The sequence below is a fragment of the Erinaceus europaeus genome, chromosome 12 (assembly GCF_950295315.1).
Source record: "Erinaceus europaeus chromosome 12, mEriEur2.1, whole genome shotgun sequence".
Classification (NCBI taxonomy): Eukaryota; Metazoa; Chordata; class Mammalia; order Eulipotyphla; family Erinaceidae; genus Erinaceus; species Erinaceus europaeus.
The window spans coordinates 33,798,008-33,822,216 of NC_080173.1; the positions used below are offsets into that span (position 1 = coordinate 33,798,008).

The following is a 24,209-nucleotide window of genomic DNA, read 5'->3' on the forward strand; positions in this document are numbered from 1 at the left end:
AATTTTGACCCCTCTTATCTGCAGATCTGGCTTTGACACAGCACTTCCAGAGATAGGGTTGGGGTACAGGAAAAGGAAACCTTTGGGAAGACTTATTGTTTAACTCTGTCAACTTCTGTGTACTTTGAATGAATGATAGTAATACTGTGTTACACCCAGTATGTGAAAATCAATGGACAGATATGATTGAATGCTGTTGGTTTGGTAGAATCCCTCTAGAAAAAAACCCCTCCTCCTCATTTGGGCTTTTTTATACAGTGCCCATCGCACAGCTCCAAATTGTCTGGATCCCTGTGGGGGAAAAAGTTATTAATGGCATGGACCTGTTTCATCACTGAATTCATTATGGCTTCTGATCAAAGCAGGGGCCTCAGGGGAAATGGTAGTGCCCTGCTCTTTTCTTCCCTTCCGCAGGAGCTGTGCCCCTACCCCCTGTGGGGGCCTCTGCCTATCCTCCCCCCATGGTTACCTGACCCCAGGGCCCACTCAGGTTTCACCTCTTCCCCAGAGTGCAGCGGCCCACAGGGTTTTCAGTTCTTCTTTCTCCATCAGTCTCAGGAAGTCAGGCTTTATCATTCTAGGATTAGTGTGCTTGCACTTGGCCTCTCTCCCTTCAAAAGAGAGCAACTTCGGTGCATGATAGTGGCCATCTCAAGTTTCCTTGGGATCCTGGTGGGGGGATCCATGGCTCTTGGGGTTCCTCTGAGTGGCTTGGTTGAAAATCCTCCTAGAGAAAAGCAACAGAATTTATGGGATGGCCTTGTGTCCCAGGGAGATTGTCTTTAAGATTCTCACAGTGGCCAACAGAGTTAGCTACTCTGCAGTGGTTGATGGGCCTGTCCAGGTCCCAGACCCTTACTCTTCAGGAGCTAAGACAAGGAGTCCTGCAGCCAGGGACATTTGAAAGCCACATTTTGGTGGACAGTGATATTTGTTATGACACATAGCATTTCCTGGGTGCCAGACCTGCTAGGTGCCATATGGGCCTTGAAGTGATCCAGATGCTTGCCTCACATCAATTCCACTTTCATCATCCTCCAAGCAGAGGGGTTCCTTTATGACCCTGGAAGCAACACTCAGGCCTCTCAACTAAGTACTTTTCTTCCAAAGTACCCAGCAATCTTGCCAGTGCATCTGTCAGCTCTTCTGCCTAGAGCACCCTAGGAATTCTACCCTATGTCTCTCTCTCTCAAGAGTTCTACTCAGATTAGGTCTTCAGTTTAAAAAAAATGCATTTGCCAGACTCCATTATCTAATGGCTCCTCAACACATTTTACAAACTCCTGGCAATATGTATTATATATTTTTTCCAGCCACCAGTGATTAATCTGTGCATTGTCAGAGTTGGAAGATTCCCTTTGATGCGCACAGGGCAGAAGATGCTCTTGGGACTCAGTTCAGGACCTGGTTGGTGACCTGAATACCAGGACAAGCCTGCTTTCTTGTCAATTCTCAGTTTGAAGTTCAAATTGAAACTTATTGTTGAAATGATCCCTCTCTCTTTTGTGGGGGGCACCCCCATTTTACTCAGGGTAGAGGCAGGCAGAGTTTTTAAAAATCTGTGTATTTGTAAGAAGAACTCAGCAAACACTGAGCTAAATCTCTGAAGTTAAAAATTGCAGGTGGGGGCAGTGGGTAGATAGCATAATGGTCATGCAAAGATGCTGTCATGCCCGAGGCACCAAAGTTCCAGGTTCAATCTCTCATCAATAAAATTGCTGATAGAAAGTTTTTTTTCTTTCTTTCTTTTTGCATAGTAGGTACTATTGCATTCAAGAACTAAAAATTGCAATCATTGGAAGCTGCTTTGGCACCCCCAAGTTGTGGCTTGTTTGCTCAGAGGGCTACACCTGGGTTTGATTTTCTACCGGGACTTTGCAGGTCACTGTGAGACTGTCCATCTCCCCTAAGAAGTTTGGGTTTTGTAAAAGTCAGGGACAAATCAAGGGCTTCCCTCTGGTGTGATTCCCCAATTCCTAAAATGAAAAACGCTGATTGTGAGTTATTTCCATAGTAATTCTGAGCAGAGCAGGAAAGCTTCTTGTTACTCACATCAGAGACTAAAAAGAAGGTTTCTAGAAGCAGCTATTTGGAAGGAACTCTGAAGAGAAGATGCCAGACTGGCCTGAGACAAAAGGGGAAGAAACGGATGGGTGGGGCATTCACCACCACTCTCGTTTATTGGGTTGTTCTGAAATTGAAATTCAGTGTAACCCCCATATCCTGGGCAGGGCCGCTGGCTCCTGGGTGAAATTCAAGTGGGCTATTGTTCCTCCTTGGCTATCCGAAACTCTTTTTCCAGTGTCCAGTCTCTTTGCAACTCACCCACTGTTGAGTTTGCTCCAGATGTGAGGCATGACCTGCCAGCAGCCAGCCCTGCAGAGCTGCGGGAGTGCCAACCTTCTCTAGGTGTGACCCTAGTGAACAATGCATTCCTCTCAGGCTGAATTTCTGGGGTGCCTTTGAAGGCACAGATACAGGGTGCTCTGAAAAAGCAGCAGCAGCTGTAGGCAGGGGCATGGTTAGAGGTGGGAAGCTCTGGGCTGGTGCAGTGCTCAGCCTCTGACACTTCTAACTGATGGCCTCTGTCACTTCCTGTCATGCAGCTCAAGTGGTGGGGAGGAGTTGGTTCAAGGAAACCATGCTCTGCTTTGCTCAGAGAATCCTGTCTGCAGAGCTCCGCAACAGCTAGGGTGGGGACTCCAGGTGGATGAGGTCAGAGTGCCCCATGGTGTGGTGTTGCTTCTTTGTCCGTGCTCAGGTAAGCCTCCTATTGGGGAGGGAGGGGGTACTGCTGCTGAACCAGGGCTGGGGCAGCTCTGCCCCCCACCCTACCCCTCGCCCTCAGCCCATTGGGCAGGATCAGGAGCCCAGGCATGGGAGGGCACTGCGGTCTCCCAATAAATCTCCCAAGAAATTCAGCTCAGAACTGCTGTTGTGAACACTGGTGGGTGATGGAGGGCAGAAGTCTGTCTCACTTTAGTCTAAACAGGGACAATCTGTGTGGTTGTGCTTAAGACCACAAATGGTTGAGCTTGCTGGTAGTAGAGGTACAGAGTGTCTAGCAGTCAGCACCTCCTTTAGCATCTGTGATTGGAGGAGACCAAAGATCGGGTCTCTTCCATCTCTTTGTTCCACAATACTAAAACTTGCTTCCCCTCCCCCTTTTATTTATTTATTTTTCCTTTTTTCAATACAAAGATCGTTTTTAGTTAGTGGGAAGGAAAAGCGGAGGGGAAAGATGCATGTGTCTTCTCATATGGATGCTTTTCTTCTGGTGGTGGTTGTTATTGTTACTCATCACAAAGTGGATTTCTAAGAACTTCTCTTTGCATTGAAAGGTGGAAAAATCCAGTTTGGGATGTTCATTCTACTTGGAACAATATTTCATTAAAATGGTCCTGGCATATTGAATGTGTTCATCACTAGAGAGATAATAGATATCAAAGGAAACTCAGACTTGCTAGTGTTCTCCTTAAGAGTAATGATGTCTGGTTTGAGCTATTTCAGAAGGAACAACTAGAAATGTTATGTTTCTGTGGGCTGAAGAGTTGTTGCTTTAGACAGCTATAGAATGGTTTTACTCATGTGCTGAATATAGAGAACTGAGCATATGATTATGAAAAAAAAATGTCAATCTATATCTAAGACTGTGGGAGAACTATAGTGGTTATCTATGAGGGTGAGGATGGGGACACAGACTTTTGATGATGGGAGTGGTGAGGGAAAAAAAGGAGATATACTGATATTATCCACAATATTCTTCAGTATTAATTGCATTTTAGCAGTGATTTTTGAAACATAAAAACCATAAGTAAAAGATACACTTAAATAATGAAAAAAATATAAAGGCTTTTTGTTGGTAAAAATATTATGTACATGTATAGAAATATATATATATAATTTACTTCTTGTGTGCATTAAAATTAATTATTTTTTTTTGTTTATTTGGGTATAGGGGTTAAAACTTTGGATAAGTCCAGACTTTTTTTCCTAAAGGCAATTCCCATTGCTTTTTTCCATTCATGATCACATTATCAATACATTTAAAATGGTTTCAGAGCCTTGGATACTTTCAATACCTTTTTTCCTTTCTCATCTTACTCACCTAAAAGTTACTAATCTGATTAAGAGTAATTTTTGAGACTTGGAAAGATGGGAATTGAAAATATTTAAATAATCTACCACATTTGGGTCATAGTTAATGCAATACAAACATGTATGTCGTACTATAATATATACCTCTATATAATGCAGAAACACTGATCATTTGTTAGATACTTTTTTATGTTATTAAGCACCTTACCCTCTTTACCTTTTGAATTTTTTAAAAAAAAATTTTATTGGGGGATTAATGGTTTACAGTTGATGGCAAAATACAATAGTTTGTACATGCATAACATTTCCCAGTTTTCCACATAATAATTCAATACCCACTAGGTTCACCTCTGCCATCATGTTCCAGGACCTGTACCCTCCCCCCTACCCCCAGAGTTTTTTACTTTGGTGCAATACACCAAACCCTTTGAAATTCTTAAAGCACTATAGGGATTGAATATTATAATTATCACCCTTTTGAAGATAGTCAAATTGAGATTTAGAGAAGATAATTTACCCCAAGTTCACCTAGCTGTTTAGTAAAGGGTCAGACATCAGAGTCAGATAGGATGGGTCCAGAAATGACATCGTCACCATAGACTGCTACATGGTTTAATGATAAGACCTTCTCACATCTCCTGTCACATGCAGCATCTTAGGAACACTGTGCTTTCTAGTTCTTTCATAAATTAGCCTCTAAATCAGATTTTTTTTTTTCCTGTGGATAGTTAGTACCTATGAAAGAATCATCTGTGACAAAACCCTGCCTTTTCTGAACTCAATTTCCCCCATTGTCAAACAAGGAGGTCTCCTAATTCATTTTAACTCTGATATAAATCTAAGGCATACAACTGTCTTGCCCCAAAAGTCAAAATAGTTCTCATATCTGCTGTGTTTCAAGCACACTTTCCCTAAGGGTTATCAGTAGGAACTCAAAGCATAATTGGTTGACTGGTTACTAACTTTCAGTCTGCTCTTGAAAGTAAGTCTGCTCTTGAAAATATAACAGAATTTTTATCTCTTAATGTTGAGAAAATGATAGGAGGAGTTAGGACTGAATGGAGGGGGGCAGTTGGTGACTGGGTGTCATGGGAAGAGAGAAGAAACTTTTAAAGATCTCTTAACCTGTCTTAGGAGATTTGGTGCAAGTTTGAGGCTCAATATTGCCTCTTACTAGCTATGTGATGACACTGGGCATGTAAAATGCCCCATTTATGTGATTGTCATGAAGAATAAATGAGATGGCAGAGCCAGCACGCATGACCTGTGTCCCTGGCCCTGTCTGGCCCTGTTAACACTAGAATGTAACAACCAGTGGCCACTGGTTAAATGAATCCTAGGCAAGACCACTGTTGTAAAGCTTCTGACATTCTGAGATAAACAGGGTTCTGGTATGATTTTTTTGGAGGGAAGGAAGCGGCTTGCCTCACGGAAGGCTGCTTCTCCACTCTGCAGCCCTGATTCCAGCCATGTTTTTACAGCTTGCCTGGAAGGCCTGATGGGAGCCATGGGAGGGGAAGTCAAAGCAAAGTAGATTCTAAAAAGGTCTGTCTGGATGGAATGCACAGAGGTATAACTCAAAGAGGGCAAGGGCAGGGTGGTAACCCTGTGTGTCCACAGGGACAGAACAATGGGTGACTTTCGGACCTAAATATAAACCCCGTCAATGTCACTTAGGAAAGCTGGTTCCTAAAGCAGCTTGGGGAAGCAGCTTTAGGAACTCAGGAAGCAGCTCCTGCCTGCCTGCCAGTCCTTGTTCCCTCAGCCCTTTGGTCCTATATTCTGGCTTCCCATCTCATCAGCCTAGTTTACATTGTGATGTTTACCTCCTCTTGTCCTTGTTTTCTGCAGAGCTGGCTCAGCCCCTGGTATGGGTTCTCAGTCACTGGGTGTTCTCTCTGCAGTGGGGAAGTGGGGGTGGGCACATTGACCAGGGAGTCAGGAGTTTGGGATCCAAGCTCTAGATTTAAAAAAAAAAAAATTTTGCCACCAGAGTTATTACTGAGGTCCAGTGTCTCTTGGATCTGCCATTCCTGGTGGCCATTTTTTTAAATATAGGGTAAGATACAGAGATAGAGAGGGGAAAAGAGAGAGGATAGACACATGCAACACTGTTTTACTGCTTATGAAGCCTCTCCCCTAAAGGTGGGGACCAGGAGCTTGAACTTAGGTTCTCACACATAACATGTGTGCTCTACCAGGTGAACCTCTACCCAGTACCCTCAAGTTCTAGATTTGCAGCTGATCTTGGACAATGGTGAACTTCCCTGGGGATGAAGTTCTCTGTTAGAGAGTAGTAGAAACAAAACCTAAAACTGACTCCTGGGGCTGGGAAGTGTCTGGGGTGTTGTGGCCCATGTGAGTCCAAAGCTCCCCAGATATATGTTCTCCTGGTGGAGGGGTGGTGGAGCGGGGCTCAGTAGGCTCTAGGGGGCCAAGTAGAAACAGTGTTTCTTAAGGCCTAATCTCAGAATTGATAGACTGTGCCTCCTCCCCATATTCCACTGGCCAGCTCAGGTCAGAGTACCAAGCCATGGAGAGAAAGAGTGGTCATATAAGTTTGCAGAAGAAATGAATATACCACAATGATCATCATTATTTATTAACTTGGCCTACATTTACTCAGTACCTCCTATGTAGAACATTCTGCCATGTTGGCAAAGGATAAATGTTAACAATAATAAATGAAGAAAGTTCTGAGAACATTAAGTCCAATGCACCAGGTTCTAAGTAAGTAGGGGATCTATTGGCTGCTCCAGAATTGACCAGTAATAGGGTTTTCACACTGGCAGTCTCATCAGATTCTCCTCTACTCCCAGGTCAGACAGAGAGACACTATTTTGGCCTGTTAGATGCTCATAATCTTCAGGTGCAAGAAAGGGCAGTCTTGGTAAAGGCTCAGCAGCAGGAAGGAGAAGTCACAAAGACTCTCCCCCTGTTGGGGTTGGGGGTTGGGTATGATTAAGAATTTACACCAGAGTCTGCAGTTCAAATCCCTTGTGTGAGAATTCCGTGTATACTGAGAGTACTGTTCTGGGTGTGAACTCCTGAGTAGCCCCGTAGTAGGAATAGCGTGGCATTTAGCCAGTCATGATTTTTCTAGTCCATAAGCTCTTTGCTTTTATCAGGCCCCATACATGTTTGAATGCTCTCTTCAGAAAACTGCACAGACTTGTGAACATTTCTTTGCAGGCTCATGATCCCAGGAGAGCTCTAATGAGTCACTCCACCCTCTCTCCCTTCCCTTTCTTAAGAACTTCATCCAGTGAAAGAAGTATTTTTCTGTGTTAGTATTGCCAGTGCCAGGCTCAAGGTCTAATTCATAGTACATATCCAATGAGTGTTTTGTTTAAGGGTCAGGGGAAATTGTCATGATAAAACCCAGGCCTTTGTACATACAAGGCCTGCACTCCACTGCTGAACTACATTCCTAGTCCCAAAAAGGCCCACCCCCCCCCTTTAATTTTATAGGACAGAGAGAAATTAAGAAGGGTGGGGAAGAAAGACAACAGCAGTATTGCTTCACTACCTGTGAAACTTCCTCCCTGCAAGTAGGGGCTGGGGACTTGAACCCAGGTCTTTGGGCATGTACTTAACCAATTGTGCCGTAGTCCAGCCTCCAAAGAGGTTTTTTTTTTCTTTTTAAATAAAGGAATGAGGATGAAGGCATTGGTGCCATGTTGCAAATTTCAGACTAAATGAGATAGGAAAACCACCTGGGCAGACATATTATAGGTGATAAAACAGAGACTTAAAAACATTAATTCACTTGGCAGAAGGCACACAGATGATGATAATGATGATGATTTCCTCCATATATAATTAGGTGTCATTTCCTCAGCAGAAAACAATGCCCATTCTGATCTGTCAGTTCCTTGTGTCGTGACATAAAAGTGAGTCTTGCTGACCTTCATGCCAAAGCCAGACACAGATGACAAATACACAGCTGTCATGTCTCAGCTGTAGAACCTGTGACATCTTTCTTTGGTCCTCTTTCCTCTCCATTCTTCCCCTGGATCCTTGCCTGTTAGAGCCATGTATTACCAGTGATAGGGACAAAGGAGGGTTGGAACTTGATGGCACATTTGTCAAGTGCAGGGAGCAGGTCACACCAGCAGTGGAAGACAGTGTAGGGACAGAGCAGGGGAGGGATGTGTTCCTTCGGACTCCTGGAAACCTTATTGCGAGCCATTCTACTATTCTTAGGTGGAAAGTGCTTTGTTCTTAGGAACATTGTTTAAGCAGCCATCAGGAAATCAGTCCTGCTTGAGGTCAGCAGTGCCACTGGTTCCTGCCTGTGTCCGCCCAGGTGGGAGCTGTGCTTTCTGTTTCAGACTTGGCCACCCTTTCTTGCTTGCCCAGCCTTCTATACAGGACAGGGGAGGGTGCTGAGGAAAAAGGGATTCTAGGGAGTCTGATTTTTTTTTTTTTTTTTTTTTTTAGTAATTGGAAGCACACTTGCTGCTGTGTAAAAAGAAACACTTGAGGTTGGTGGTGGTGCACCTGCTAGAGCACACACATTACCATGCTCAAGTCCCCCAGTTCCCACTTGTAAGGGAGGAGACTTCACAGCAGTGGAGCAATGTTGCAGTGTCTCTCTTTCTCCCTTCTTTATATTTATATCTCTCTCTAAAAGAGAAAAAACCCATCAAGAGCAGTACAGCTGTGTAGTCACTGAGCCCCAGTGATAACCCTGGTGGAAGAGGAAGAGGAAGAGGAAAAGGAAAAGGGAAGGAAAGGGAAGGGGAGAGGAAGTCAGTCCAGATTACAACAGAAAATGTACCTTCTGAAGCAGTGTTGGTCAATAAAAATAGACTTTGTTTCCAACCAGCCACACCAAGTAAACAAAATGAAACAAACAAAACCCCAGCTGAAATTAGTAATTTATTTAAGTAATAGTAAGCATGTTAGGATGAGTATGTGAAACATAACATTTGATGTACTAGCTAATGTTCAAGTATTAGTATCTAAGAAGTAATCAGTATAAAAAATATTAAGACAAGGTTGAACTTTTTTTTTAACATTTGCTTTTTCTTTTACCACGCAAAGCCTTTGAAGTCCAGAAGTGTTGCAGACTTCAGCCCCACCCAGCTGGAACTTGCCTACTCCCAGGGGCCCACTGCCCACCTGAGCTTTGGGGTAGCAGAAAGTAGAATCCTGCTGATGATGACTGTGTTCTAGTCCTGTGCTTTCTCACACAGAGATCCTTGGCTACAGACAGCTGCTGAATACTTGATAAGCTTTTATTTAATTTCAGTCAAAATTTCAATCTAAACTCCATGTGTGCTAAGTAGCCACCACATAAGCAGGGTGCATCTCTAGAGATTTGGTGTTATTAGGTGCATGCAAACCTGAGTTAGATGGAGGGATTGTTGTTTATATGCAACACTGGCTGATGAAACAGGTAACATGTATGTCTGGCAGTAATAGCAGGATCTTTCCTGCATGACCAGTAGTAGTGTAAATTAGAATGTCTTTTTGTGGGAAGATTTCATTTTCTTCTCTGTTTATCTCTCTCTCTCTTCCTTTATTTCCTCCTTTTTCCTTTATTTCTTTTAAATTTTATTATGTTTATTTACTTATTGGATAGAGACAGCCAGAAATTGAAAGGGAAGGTGGAGGTAGAGAGACAGAGAGATTCCTGCAGAATTGCTTCACGACTTGTGAAGCTTTCCTCCTGCAGGTGGGGACCTGGGGCTTAAACCTGGATCCTTGCACACTGTAATGTGTGCACTCAACCAGGTGAACCACACCAGCCTCCCTCTTTTTTTTTTTTATTGCCACCAGGTTTGTCGCTGTAGCTTGGTACACTATGAATCCACTGCTCCAAGTGGCCATTTTTCCTATATTTTTTTCCCTTTTCCTTTCTATTACTTGATAGGAAAAAAAAAAAAAAAAAAAAGAAGAAAAGAAAAGAAGAAGAAACACCATAGTACTACTCTATCACTAGCAAAGCTTCTCCCTGCAGGTGCTTCCATGTGGTGGCCTAGAGGTTGAATCTGAGTCCTCATGCTTGTTAACATGCACTCCAGGTCAGCTACCCTTTCCCCCACTTATCATATTTCAAATGTATTTTCCATTTGGCTCAGCAGTTCTACTCCTAGATATTAACTCATTAGTAGACTTACTTATGTAAAAGGACCTTTGCTTCATCAAAAGATTGGAGCTGTCCAATCAGTGGGGGGCTAGTTGAAAAGTCACGCTATAAGACTAAGAGATAGCTCTTCATACTTCACCAAGCATGATGAGCTGGCTGTCACATAAAAACAGTATGCACAGTATGGTGGAGCAGTGCTGTGGTTTCTCTCCCTCTGCCCCCGAGCCCTGTTTCTTGCCCTATACAAAGAAAAAAGGAAAAAACAATATTCCAGGAATGATGGAATTGCACAGACAAAAAAACCCAGTGAAGTCTTGGCAATAACAACAACAATAATAATTATGCTACATTAAAATATAATTTGTCCCTGTTGAAAAAAATGAGACCAATTCTTTCCTAGTGTCAGGAAAGACTATCCTGGTTAACAGTGTTCAACCCATATAGAGCACTGCACACAATATGTTTGATAAAAAAAAAAAAAGACTTCCTTATTTGAGTTTAGACTATCTCTACAAGAATGCAAGATAAATTTTTGTCTTCCTTCTAGCTTTTCCCTCTGGGGAGAGGAAGGGATGTCTAGAGTGAAAAAAAAAAAATCTCCCTATCTCTGTATGGCTAACTGTTGCAGAATATCATCTCATGCACTTGAGTTGCTTGCTCAAAAAATGAAAATCTAGGACCTCAAAAAAAAAAAAAAAAAGGAAACTCAAGTATAGGATGAATCTGAGAAGTCTTCCTAAATTAAAAGACACACAACACAGTTGTCTTTCTAGCTGTTGGAAAACTGAGGTTCAGAGAACAAGCACCAAATCCAGACATCTCTGTTCACCTAGCAGTGGAAAGCGTACCCATGGCATAAAATAGGGCACATTGGATAGGCTCTAGATTGGTCAATTGGGAAAATTTTTATGACCAGAATTTGGATTCTGAGTTATAGTCACTGACAATTTTAAGGAAGCGTAAATGACATGCTTGTTGTTTGTTTAAGAGATCTGTTGGCAGAGGTAATGATTTGAAGCTATTTCTCAAAGTGTGACCTCAGACCCTTAGGAGTCTTCAGGATTTAGAAGTTCTAGCTACATCACTGCTAGGATGATCTTTATATGTGCCAACCAAAATAACATACCACCACAGATTGCTTTTTTTTTAATTAAAGATTTTGACTTTTTTTAGTGAAGGAGAGAGAGACAGAGGATTGTTCAGCTATGGCTTATGGTGGTGGAGGAGATTGAACCTGGGATCTTGGAGCCTCAGGCATGAAAGTCTTATGCATAGCCATTATGCTGTCTCCCCAGCCCCCACAGATTGATTTTTAATTTTTTTCAGTGCTGAGATCTTTTGCATGTGCAATTTCACTACCTCAAGCTGCTCTTTCATTCAACCAAAGAAATAGAGAGAGGAAGAGACAACATAGCACCAGAGCTGCTTGTGGTACTGTAGCATTGCTGTGGTATGTCAGGGCTTGAATCTGGGCCAGGCACATGGCTGGGTAGGCACCCTCCTGGTGAGCTATCCTGATGGCCCCTCCCACCAGACTGCTTACAACCACAGATATGGTCTTCTGTGCACCAGGCATTAAATAAGGAGAACTGTAAAAGTGAAAAGCAGGGTGGGGGTAGATAGCATAATGGTTATGCCAAGAGTCTCTCCTGCCTGGGGCTCTGAAGTACCAGGTTCAATCCCCTGCACCACCATAAGCCAGAATTGAGCAGTGCTCCGGTGTTTCTATCTGTGTCTTTCTCTTTCTTCATCTCTCTTAAAAATAAAATAAATAAAATGCTTTTAAAAAAGTGAAAAGCAATACTTCTGGTTATGTTTTTTTTTGTTTTGTTTTGGAAAATGTAGGGAATTTTCATTACAATATAGTGATGAGGTTAACAAATAATATATAACTATCTTTATAAAGAATCAGTATTTCTCTATTTTGTTTTCTAATGCTGTAAATATTGATGTGATTCTCATAAGCAAAAGGTCTTTGGAAACTATAATAATTTCTTTTTAAGTAAAAAAGGGTTCAGATAAAGAGAAAGAGAGAAAAAAGAAGAGAAACATTGGTCCATAGGCAAGGAGGTCTGATGGGCTTGTGTTTCTAGTTGGATGAAAGTAAATCATAGAGAAAACAAATATAGCAGGGCCAGGTGGTGGCACACCTGATTAAGCGCACACTTTATAGTGTGAAAGGACCCGGGTTCAAGCCCTTGGCCCCACCTACAGGGGGAAAACTTCATGAATAGTGAACCAGGGCTGCAGGTGTCTCTCTGTATCTCTCTCCCTCTCTATTTCCTGCTCCCCTCTCAATTTCTGGCTGTCTCTATCCAATAATAAACAAACAGACAAACAAACAAATATATCCAGGCAGGTAGAAGGGGGAGTTAGCAGCACTGACACCAATATGTATTTCCTTGTATCTGAGAGCAATTACATGATCTGAGTAAGTTATGCATTCAAGAGGAAGAAGTTAATTGATGGATTGGTTTTGACTGACAGGAATGTCAGTGCATGCCTTATTTTGCATTCTTGATACTTCATTTCTACTCTAATAGATAGTTATGTTACTTCCCATTCTTTGTTAGAATAAACATCCCGAATATCTGTCCACAGATCCCTAAGTGCTCACCCACATGCTGGGCATTAAGATGTGCACACCTTCTGCTTGACAGGACACTGTCAGCTGCTCTCCAGTCTGTGACTCTCCCTTTTGTCTTGTGTGAGAGCCCATTTCTCCAACCTTTGGTAGTAGTATCAAATGTTTCAATTTTGTCATTCTGATGGATGTCTTGTTTTAACCCTTTCCCACCATCACTCATAGTCCATTCTCCACCACTAAGCTCTAAATTGATGACAATTCAAGAAAAGCTTTAATTAATTATAATTTGTATTGTTTTATTTTTGCCACCAGGGTTATTTATCTCTGGGGCGCAGTGCCTGCAAGACAACTCCACTGTTCCCAACAACCTTTTTCTCCCCCGATAGAGACAGAGATAAACAGAAGGGAAGAAAAGAGAGAGAAAGAGAGACATTTGCAGTTCTGTTCCACCACTGATGAAGTTTCCCCACTGTAGGTAGGGACTGGGTATTCGAACCCAGATCCTCATGTTTGGTAATGTGTATATGCTCTATTGGTTGCACCACCACCCAGCCTCCAGAAGTTTTCGCTTTAAGGAAATTGCTAGTGTGTGCATGTGTGCATAAGAAGGCATTTTTCTCTATTCCGACTCTCTGGCTAAGGAAAGAATAAACTCTAGGGAGCATTGCCCTTTATTTTGGATAGAAACCTCCCAAACAGCTGTTCTTGCTGTGTCTGTGATTTGGGGCTGAACAGGTCTGCAGTGAAGGAAAGGAAATGAGCCTTCCCTGTTGTGTGTCCTGGGCTTGGGTTTGGGATCAGACCCAATCTGAGGCATTAAACACAGACCTGGAGCTTTGCTTAGACAACTGTTACATGAAGATAAATGAAGGGCCCTGTGCTCAGTCTAGTTTGCCTTGCTGCAGCTGTCAGAGAACTCGTGTATTTGGGCAAGGAAGACCATTCTTTCATTTTATTATGGGTTTTACAAATCACATAGCCAGTTCTGCCCAAGGTATCTTTGAGTCTATCGGCTTTAAAGTAGCATGTGCAGAGGGGTACAACTTTCTGGCAGGCATTGCTATCCCAGCACTATAGGGCTACCTTCCCATCCCTGCCCACTGTGATCCCTAGAGCTCTTAAGATAAGACACTCTTCTTCATTTCATGTATTTCTTTCTTTTTAAAAATATTTTTATCATCTTTATTTATTTATTGATAGAGATAGCCAGAAATTGAGAGGAAGGGAGAGATAGAGAGAGAGACACCTGCAGTACTGCTTCACCACTTGTGAAGCTTTCCTCCTGCACATGGGGAACAGAGGCTTGAACCCTGGTCCTTGTACATTGTAACATGTGCACTCAACCAAGTGTGCCACCACCTGGCCCCCATCAGATGCATTTCTTGAATCTTTTCCTCCTCTCCTCTTGCTGTATATTCATGTGTATCTGTATATATGTGCATGCATATAAATAAACATACATACATACATACAATGGGCCCTTGAATAACATTGTTTTATTCAGCATTGTTTTATTATAATGTTGATGAAAAAACACTCCTGGCCAACATTCAGAAAAAGTTTTTCTTGAAGACCTGCTTGTTTTGAAAGAAGGCTTGTTTTGCTTAAAGTCAGTTTCCAAGGACCTCTCAGTGACAAGTGAGGATTTGCTGCCCTGTCAGCCCCCATTGTTCCTGGCCACAGTCTTGACCTGCTTGCCAAAGTTCATCTGTAATCTTAGAATCAATACTCACAGCACTTTGTTAAAAATGTGGTATAGGGACTTGAACCTAGGACCTCATGCATGTTCTCTACTACTGAGCCACATCCAGGGATAAGTGTTTACTCCATATTCTGGGGAGACAATGAAAATGTGGGGAGAAACACTAAAGCACCAGTCTACACTCTACTCTCCATGAAGTTCCACTTATTTCTGTTTTTGGTATTCCCTTGTGGTGCCAGAAATCAAGAGCAGAAGCTCACACATGGAAGGTTTGCACTCTACCTGCTGAACTACATCCTCAGTCCCAGGTAGCATGTTTGTGATCCTTCATAGACATATGAAATCTGAGTCACTTGGTGGACATGGCCCTAGCCGAAGTCAACACAACACTTTGCCTTCCTGTTCCTTAGGGCATACTATAAGTGTCCTGGGCTGGGGAGATAGCATAATGGTTATGCAAAGAGACTTTCATCTCTGAGACTCAAAGTCCTAGGTATAATCCCCAGCACCACTATACGCCAGAGCTGAGCAGTGCTCTGGTTAAAAAAAAAAAAAGTAAGTAAGTAAGAGTGTATATATGTGTGTGTCCTACCTGTAGTTTATTTAGAGCATGCTTTTGTTGGTGATTTCACTGTTTAATTTATACTCCCTCCTGTGTTGTGATAAGTGTTTAGTGTTTCTAAGCACAGAAAAACTTCAGTGTCCTTGTGGAGATAGCACAGTTGTTAGATGACTTCTTATGGACATGAGAAATGTGGCCCATGACATGAGTTCAGTGTTAGTAAATGAAAAAACACAGTATCTTTAAGCAGAAACATACATAAATCAAGATTATGTGTTGATTAGTTTGGTTGACAAAATTATTGCGATCAGAGGTTCATGGGAGCTTAACTGGGTAGGTTGGATGGTGGTGCACCAGTTGAACTCATATGTTACCATTTGTGCGGGACCTGGGTTCAAAACCCCAGCCCCCAATTGCAGGGGAGAAACATCACAAGTAGTGAAGTAGTAGTACTACAGGCCTTTTTCCTCCTATGTTTCTCCCTCTATATCTATTTCTAGTTTTCTCTGTCTCTTATACTCTATCACCTTCCCTCCTACCTAGCAATCTCTTTGGTTACATGTCACCTTACAGTGTGACAAGGAAACCTTAGCAGTCACCTGGCCTGACTTCTTATATTGCAGATAATGAAACTGAGACCTATGACAGAAAAGGGGTTGGGAGATGGCAGAGCCTGCAGGCACTAAACTCTTATGGCAATAACCTTTACAGAAAAATAAAATTAACACTCTCCTAAAATAAAGAGCAGTGGCTCAGTATTCATTAGATTATTGTTAGCAAAGATTTTATAGATATAACTACATAGGTTATAAAAATTGGCTCTATATATGCACATATCTCATTTTCTCTCTTGCTTATTCTTGCTGCTCTCTTTCCCTTTGTTTTCTTTCTTTTAAAATTTTTAAAAAATATCTATTTATTTTCCCTTTTTTAAATTTATTTTTTATTAAAGAAAGCAGACATTAGCAAAACCATAGGATACAACTCCACAAAATTCCCGCCACCCAATCTCCATATCCCATCCCCTCCCCTGATAGCTTTCCCATTCTCTGTCCCTCCAGGAGCATGGACCCAGGGTCGTTGTGGGTTGCAGAAGGTGGAAGGTCTGGCTTCTGTAATTGCTTCCCTGCTGAACATGGATGTTGACTGGTCGGTCCATACTCCCAGTCTGCCTCTCTCTTTCCCTAGTAGGGTGGGTCTCTGGGGAAGCGGAGCTCTGGAGCTCCAGGACACATTGGTGGGTCTTCAACCCAGGGAAGCCTGGCTGGCATCCTGATGGCATCTGGAACCTGGTGGCTGAAAAGAGAGTTAACATACAAAGCCAAACAAATTGTTGAGCAGTCATGGACCCAAATATGGGAATAGTGGAGAGGAAGTGTTGGGGGGGGGTACTCACTGCAAACTCTAGTGTACTTCTGCTTTCAGGTATATATTTTGCACTGAGAGCATATGTTCACAGGTGTCCATAAACTAGTGCAAGATATATTTTCCCTTTTATGCTGCCCTTGTTTTTTATTGTTGTGGTAACTATTATTATTGTTGTTATTGATGTCATCTTTGTTAGATAGGACAGAGAGAAATGGAGAGAAGAGGGGAAGACAGAGAGGGCGAGAGAAAGATAGACACCTGCAGACTTGCTTCACCGCCTTTGAAGCGACCCCTCTGCAGGTGCAGAGCCGGGGGGCTTGAACCGGGATCCTTACTGGTTCTTGCACTTTAAAAGCACCACGTGTGCTTAACCCGCTGCGTTACCATCCAACTCCCCTTTGTTCTCTTTCACTGGCTACTGGTCCTTCTAAATTATTAGTTATTAGGCTCTCCAAAGGCATCCAGGGAGCATACTTTTGTTCATTCATCTAATACACACTGGGAGGCCTGAGTGTGGATTTTGTGTTTAGAAGACTTCACTCATAGACAGGATTACTATAATCTATGATTTGAGGCAAAGCAAGAGTCCATGATTTTTTTCTAGAAAGTGTTTTCTAGCTTCTGCCACTCTCGTTGCTCACTTTCCTACCCTACCCAGCAATTCCCTTGGCCATATGTCATGGTACCTGTGTACCTAACAAGGAAACCTTAGCAGTCACCTGTTCCAACCCCTCATGCTGGAGCTAGTGAAACTGAGATCCAGATAGAGAAAGTGAAATGCCTGCAGTTATATAGCCAGGTCACACAGCCAGGCCTTACAAACAGGTACTGGGTAATAATTGTTCCAGCTTGGCTTCACTATTTTTTTCACCAGGTAAGAGAAAAGTTGGGATCTGTCTACTTCTGATAATATGTATCAAACAGATCACTGTAATTTTATGAACTAGAGGAAAACCAGAGAAAATATATACAAGTTTTAGAAAATAGTTTAGGCTTGGGGGTTGGGCGGTGGCACAGCAGGTTAAGCGCACATGGCGCAAAGTGCAAGGACTCTCACAAGGATCCTGGTTCGAGTCCCCGGCTCCCCACCTGCGGGGAAGTGGTCGCTTCACGAGCGCTGAAGCAGGTCTGCAGATGTCTGTCTTTCTCTCCCCCTCTCTGTCTTTCCCTCCTCTATCGATTTTTCTCTGTCCTACCCAACAATGACATCAATAACAACAATAATAATAACCACAACAGTGCTAAAACAACAAGGACAACAAAAGGAAAAAAAAATAGCCTCCAGGAGCAGTGGATTCGTGCTGCAGGCACTGAGCCCCAGCAATAACCCTGGAGGCAAAAAAAAATGGTTTAGGCTTAAACCATTTTTGTAGAAGCATTTCATATCTGAGGCCAAGACGTCTTGAAAGTTTACAATACAATACAAAGGGGTCTTTAATCTCTGTTCTGAGTGGCTTCCAACATCAAAGTATCACTTCTAGTTCACCCTAAAATCAGCCTCACTTGACCATGATGATGTGTAACCTAAGTTGGAGCACCAGGACTATGACAGTAGAGAACTATTGATATACCCCCCCCCCCCAACGAGGACCAGGAAACACACTGCAGACCTCCCTTCCCGATCACTCCCCAGACCTTAGCCTCCACACCCTCTCCTCGAAACAAAGGGAAGGAAGACAGTTCAGTCAAGATAATGTGTCCATCCTCAAACAAAGCATGGCTAGCCATGGGTCCCCAGCGCTCCTGTTTCCTGTAGCTAAAGTTAGACCCATTAGATACCAGTTTCATTGTGAGCGCATGACTGGGCAGACAGAGGGCTACAGATCTGCTACAGAAAGCACTGGGAGGAAAGGAGGAGTCCCTTCCCAGTCACTCTGGTGGGGAGGGCAGAGGAGTGTTGCTTTTTCTGTGCTTGTCACAACAGCAAAATGCTTGGGACAGTTACTGTTCTCCACAAAGAACCCTACTTACTTCCTAAGACTCACTCATTTGCAAATCACTTTTTGCCACAGCCCTAGACATTGAAAAATACTTCATAATTTTCTATAAAACAACATACATCCCCCTTACATTTATCTTTGATGAAGTGTTTATATTATTAGGATAAATATAAAGCCAGTATCCTTGCCATAAATAGTATATGGCCACGAAAGTAAACAAATATGCACAAAACAATGGCACTTCATTCTAGCTATAGATGTTGTTGCAAGTACCTCTTTGTAACCTGAAGAGGCTGGAGTTGGTAGACATTGGGTGGGAACCATTGGGTGGGAGTCTTCTCATGGATGGATTCAGGGTAGACAGTAAATTGAAAAGACATTATTTATCTATTTATTTATTGCCACTCAGGTTGTTGCTGGGGCTCAGTGACTTTTTAAAAAAAATTTTATTTGCTAGGGCAGAAAAAAATTAGTGTGTGTGTGTGTGGGGGGGGGGGCTATCCAGTGGAAAAACAATTACAGGAGCCTGACCTCTTACATACTGTACCCAATAAAGATCTTTGGTTCATACTCCCAGAAGGATAAAGAACAGGGAGGCTTCCAATGGAAGGGTATGGCATACGGAACTCTGGTGGTGGGAATTGTATGGAATTGTCCCCCTCTTATCCTACAATCTTGTCAGTTATTATTAAATCACAAATTTAATCATTATTAAATCACACACACACACACACACACACACACACACACACACACACAGCCTGAGATTCTAGTTTGATCCTCAGCATCACATGTACCAAAGATAGCTCTGGCCCCCAACTCTCTCCTCTCTGTCTCATGTAAAACTCCTCTCTCATCTGAAATAAATTAGTTAGCTGTCAAGAAAAAAAAATAGGAGACAGAGAGGGGGAAAGAGAGGGAGAGAAAAGGGAAGAGAGGGAGGGAGGGAGGGGGGCTCTTTATAAATTATAAAGCTTCCTCCAACAGGTGGGGAGCCAGAGCTTAAACCCAGGTCTTGTACATGATAACGTATGTGCTCAATGGGATGTACCATCTTTGGCCCCTAGCAGTGCTTATTTTACTGTGTGATGAATCTGATGCCGGGGAAAACCAGTTGTGGCAGATGCTTCCAGGTCCCCATTTATAGCATGTTCTACCTACACTGTGCCTACTTAGGAATTCCTATGTCCTCCTACCTGAGGGGTTTACCAGCCAAGTAGGTTAGCACCCCAAGGCACCCCACGCCATTCAGAGGCATCAGGAGTTGTTGTATTGACTATTATCACCCACTCCTTGCCTTTCAGTGGAAGACAACACATATGTATACAAAGGGCTGTCCTACACCATCTCTCAGGGACTCCCAGTGAATTGAACTCTAGCTGAAGTCCATCCAGGGTGGGTTGTTCTCTGGAATATATCAGGACAGTCAGAAGCATCTTTAGATGACACAGGATCAAGACCTCCAAGAGGAAGGCAGGAATCATAGATAAGGGCTTTGTACTCAGAAGTATCCCATTATATGTACTCATGGAAATGAATGATAAGTATTTGTTAAGTGAATGAATGTTTGACAGTCAGACTTGCTTTGGTGTTGGTATCTTCTAATTCTGCTTTTAAAAACCCCTTCTGTTTCATTTGGTTTAAATCCCCCCTGCTTAACACTGCATTCTATTTACATAACCACTGTATTCTATTTACATAACCACTGCCGTCTATTTACATAAATCACTTTTACATTTACATAAAGCACCACCTTCCCTCCAGGGCATTGGTGGTTTAGTGGTAGAATTCTTACCTGCTCCACCCCCTCTCCTTGTCACACCCTGATCCTCTCCTTGTCACACCCTGATTTTCACCAGTCACTTTTCTCTCCACCCTCTCTGCGTCACATCCTGTTCACACCCTACTTGGGAAATATATATAAAGACAACATTGTTTGTTTTAGTTAGTTGTTAGTTTAGTCTAGCTTGGTATAGATTGCGCTGCATCCTGCATGAATAAAGAGATACTGCGTACAGCCCAACCATGAGTCCCTGGTCATCTGTCTCCACAGCTCAACCATGAGTCCCTGGTCGTCTGTCTCCCGTCAGTGAAGCTCAGCCCGACACTTTGGGTTTTCATGGGTGGTGGCCTCAGAGCCAGAGATATGCTCAGAGTGGGTAACAGCTACGAGATACATTCTTTCTTTTCCTGTACTTATATACCTTTCAGGGCACAACACAAGACAAAAATGGAAAGCCAGTATAAAAAAAATGATTAAGAATTTCAAGATATATAGGCACCCACCCTAGAGAGATGAGAAATTATACCCATGTATCAACAATTGTACTATACACCATTAAATTTCAATAAAGTTATATCAAAATAAATATATAAAAATTATGAAGAAAAAAAGAATTTCAAGTTAGCTACAGCAAAGCATTGAATTTCATGTGCTAAGATCATCCTGTTAAAGCACCAGCTTGCATGTCTGAGGCCCCACAAGGCTGCAGGTTCAGTTCCCAGCAACACCTTATGCCAGAGCTGAACAGTGCTCTGGTCCTCTCTTTTTATTTCTCTCACACTATGTAAATAAATAAATAAGTATTATTTAAAAAAGTAAACCCTATGCACCCACATAGTAGAAAGTGCTAGGAGTGCAACTTAATCTAGTTGGAGCGCTCATTTAACTCAACTCTGAGGGGATAAATAGATACTAAATAACCACACAAGTAAATAGTAAATTTTATCAGAATTGCTAAAGCAAAGAAGAGACACATGATGATGATAACTGGGAGGTTTGTTTTGATTTGGTGACATCTTGGGATATTTTCTTCACAGAACTGACATTTGGGGGGTCGGGCGGTAGCACAGTGGGTTAAGCGCATGTGGCGCAAAGCTCAGGGACCGGCATAAGGATCTGGGTTTGAGCCCCCAGCTCCCCATCTGCAGGGGAGTTGCTTCACAGGCAGTGGAACAGGTCTGCAGGTGTCTTTCTCTCCCCCCTCTGTCTTCCCCTCCTCTCTCCATGTCTTTCTATCCTGACGAACACATCAATGGCAACAATAATAACCACAAGGCTTTAACAACAAGGGCAACAAAGGGGGGAAAAATGGCCTCCAAGAGCAGTGGATTCATGGTGCAAGCACTTAGCCCCAGCAATAACCCTGGAAGCACAGAAAAAAAAAAAAAAGGAGGAGAAGGAAGAGAAGGAGAAGGAGGAGGAGGAGGGGGGGGGGAGAGAAGAAGAAGAAGGAGAAGGAGAAGGAGAAGGAGAAGAAGAAGAAGGAGAAGAAGGAGAAGGAGAAGAAGGAGAAGAAGAAGAAGAAGAAGAAGAAGAAGAAGAAGAAGAAGAAGAAGAAGAAGAAGAAGAAGAAGAAGAAGAAGAAGAAGAAGAAGAAGAAGAAGAAGAAGAAGAAGGACATTTAAGGCTGAGGGAAGAAGATTCCAGACACAGAGGAACATTTGTGCATATAGTGAGAGAACATGGAAGAGGAATTGTGACTGTGGGAGGCCAGAGCTCAGAGCAGAGGGAATGAGGATGGAAAGCTGGGGTTGATCAGGGCTTGACTTTGTAGAGCCTTAGAGGAGATTAACATGAAGTGAGAAGTTCAGGGCTGTGCTCAAAGCCAAAAATAATGCAAAAGAAGAAGAGTAAAACTCCCACCCTGATTTTCCTTCCAATAAGCTGAGGAAATTTGCCCCACTCTAATTTTCCTTGGCATTTTTTTTGACACCTGCAGACCTGCTTCACTGCCTGTGAAGTGACGCCCTTGCAGGTGGGGATCCGGGGGCTCGAACCAGATTCTTACGCGGGTCCTTGGGCTTTGCGCCACGTGCGCTTATCTGCTGCGCTACCGCCCTACACCTTTTTCCTTGGCATTAATTATGGGCATTGACCAATCAGAACAAAATTCACAGAGGGATCCACTAGGCATAAGCACTGGTCTAGCAGGACAAATGTTGCCAGTGGAACCATCATACATGTAGGGGATTGATCAACCAGCACTCAGTGTCAAGTATGGGATTCCCACACTTACAGGGGGCACTGGCCAATCAGAACAAGCTTCAGGGGTGGAGCCACTACCCAATGCAAAGGCAGTGGCCAGTCAGAATAGACATTTGGCTACTGTTTGGGAGGGTCAGGGAGGAGAGAGAATCTGCAACTTGAATGTCCAGAGTCTTTTAGGAATTAGCTCTTCCCACTCATCCTTATCTTTGCTTAGCTGGCTCCATATTATCATTTAAATCTCATTTCAAATGTCCCTCCTTCCTGACCACTCTTTCCAGAGGCTCTGCCCCTTTCACAGGTTTCCCAACATCCTAGTTTAGACACTTCATTATTTTTTAGTATATTCAAAAGCTAACTTCTTTTTTTTGCCTCCAGGGTTATTGCTGGGGCTCAGTGCCTGCACCATGAATCCACTGCTCCTGGAGATCATTTTCCCTCCCTTTTGTTGCCCTTGTTGTAATTGTTGATGTCGTTCATTGTTGGATAAGACAGAGAGAAATGGACAGAGGAGGGGAAGACAGAGAGGGGGAGAGAAAGATAGACACCTACAGACCTGCTCCACCACCTGTGAAGTAACTCCCCTGCAGGTGGGGAGCCGGGGGCTCGAACCTGGATCCTTATGCTGATCCTTGCGCTGTGCCACGTGCGCTTAACCCGCTTCGCTACGCCCGACCCCCAAAACTGAGTGTTGTGGACCCATGAAACAAAAATCAAATGTTATGGGTGACTCTTCTCAATGTTTGAGTGTTCCTAAAAAGAAATTCTAGTTTTTATGTTTGGCAGTTAGTGAACAAATGGAAATTTTATTTGTCCACATGTGTCAGTCAACAGAGTTTTGTTGAGCTTTCCCTCTGTACTTGGGCTAGGCTTCAGAAATGTCCAAGAATTCTATTCTATATAAACCACTGACTTCCCAGAAAGTGCGTTAAATGCTAGACAGATACTTGTTGATTCTGCACAACACAGACCTCAGTGCCAGACTTAAGGAGAGATGTGATTGAAGTGAGCTTACAAGCAGAGATTCAGGATTAGAAGTTTTACTACTAAGTGCTTTCCCTTCTCTAGCCCATCTGTGACTTCTACAACTTCTTCTTTGTTACCTCAAACTTGACAGGACATGAATAGTTTAGTTCTGTGTGCAAATGGGGCACAATCCTACCAGAATCTTCTGGTGTTTCTCAAACATAGTTGCATAATGGAGTCACTGGAGAGACTTTGGAACACCGGGTATTCAGAATCCCAGAGTGGAAAGAGTTAGGCCCTGGGAGGTTTTTTGGGGTCTTGCTTGTTTGGCTGGGTTTTTGTTTTCAGCTTTCATTTGTCTGTACTCTTCATGTAATTTCAATGGTCTAGCAAGCCATGCCATGCCTCAAGAGTTGCCCTTCAGCCTGTAGGAAGCTGAGATATTTATTTGCCTTCCAACTCCTCTCCATCACAGGTGCAGGGCTGCTCCTGGTGGCATTATCTCCCTAGCATTCCTGTAGAAAGTGAAAGCATGCATGAGAGTGGTGATAGAGCCTGTGGACAAGCACTATCCTCTATACTTAGTTGGATGTGATATAAAATGCTGACTTTGTCTACCTACATATAGAACATCCTTAATTAAATTCTGCTTGTTTCCATTTCTTCATGTGTAATAGTGTCTGTTTTCAACTGTGAAGACTAGATAATATATATTGAAAACACTCAACAGGACTGGGAAAACAGCATAATGGTTATGCAAAAAGACTTTCATGCCTAAGGCACCAAAGGCCCCAGGTTCAGGCTCCAGAACCACCATAAGCCAGAGTTGAGCCATGTTCTTGGGGGTGGGGGTGGGGGTGGGGGATGGCAGGAACACTACCCTGGTACACTTGGGTTCTTC

The 24,209-nt window shown here is 42.9% G+C and overlaps 1 protein-coding gene across 8 annotated transcripts in view; it reads left to right on the forward strand.

Annotated features, from left to right (window-relative positions):
• ARHGEF3 (Rho guanine nucleotide exchange factor 3) overlaps positions 1-24,209 on the forward strand; it is a 337,446-nt gene that overhangs the window by 124,567 nt on the left and 188,670 nt on the right. The window contains exon 1 of one of the 8 annotated variants that reach the window (XM_007521177.3): positions 2,606-2,761. The exons of 6 other annotated variants lie outside the window; for them this stretch is intronic. In XM_007521177.3, coding sequence (XP_007521239.1) covers positions 2,711-2,761 — 51 coding nt within the window. In that variant the 5' untranslated portion in view covers positions 2,606-2,710. Of the gene's footprint in view, positions 1-2,605; positions 2,762-24,209 lie in introns of those variants that run through there. One more of the 8 variants, XM_060203102.1, reaches the window with a different exon arrangement.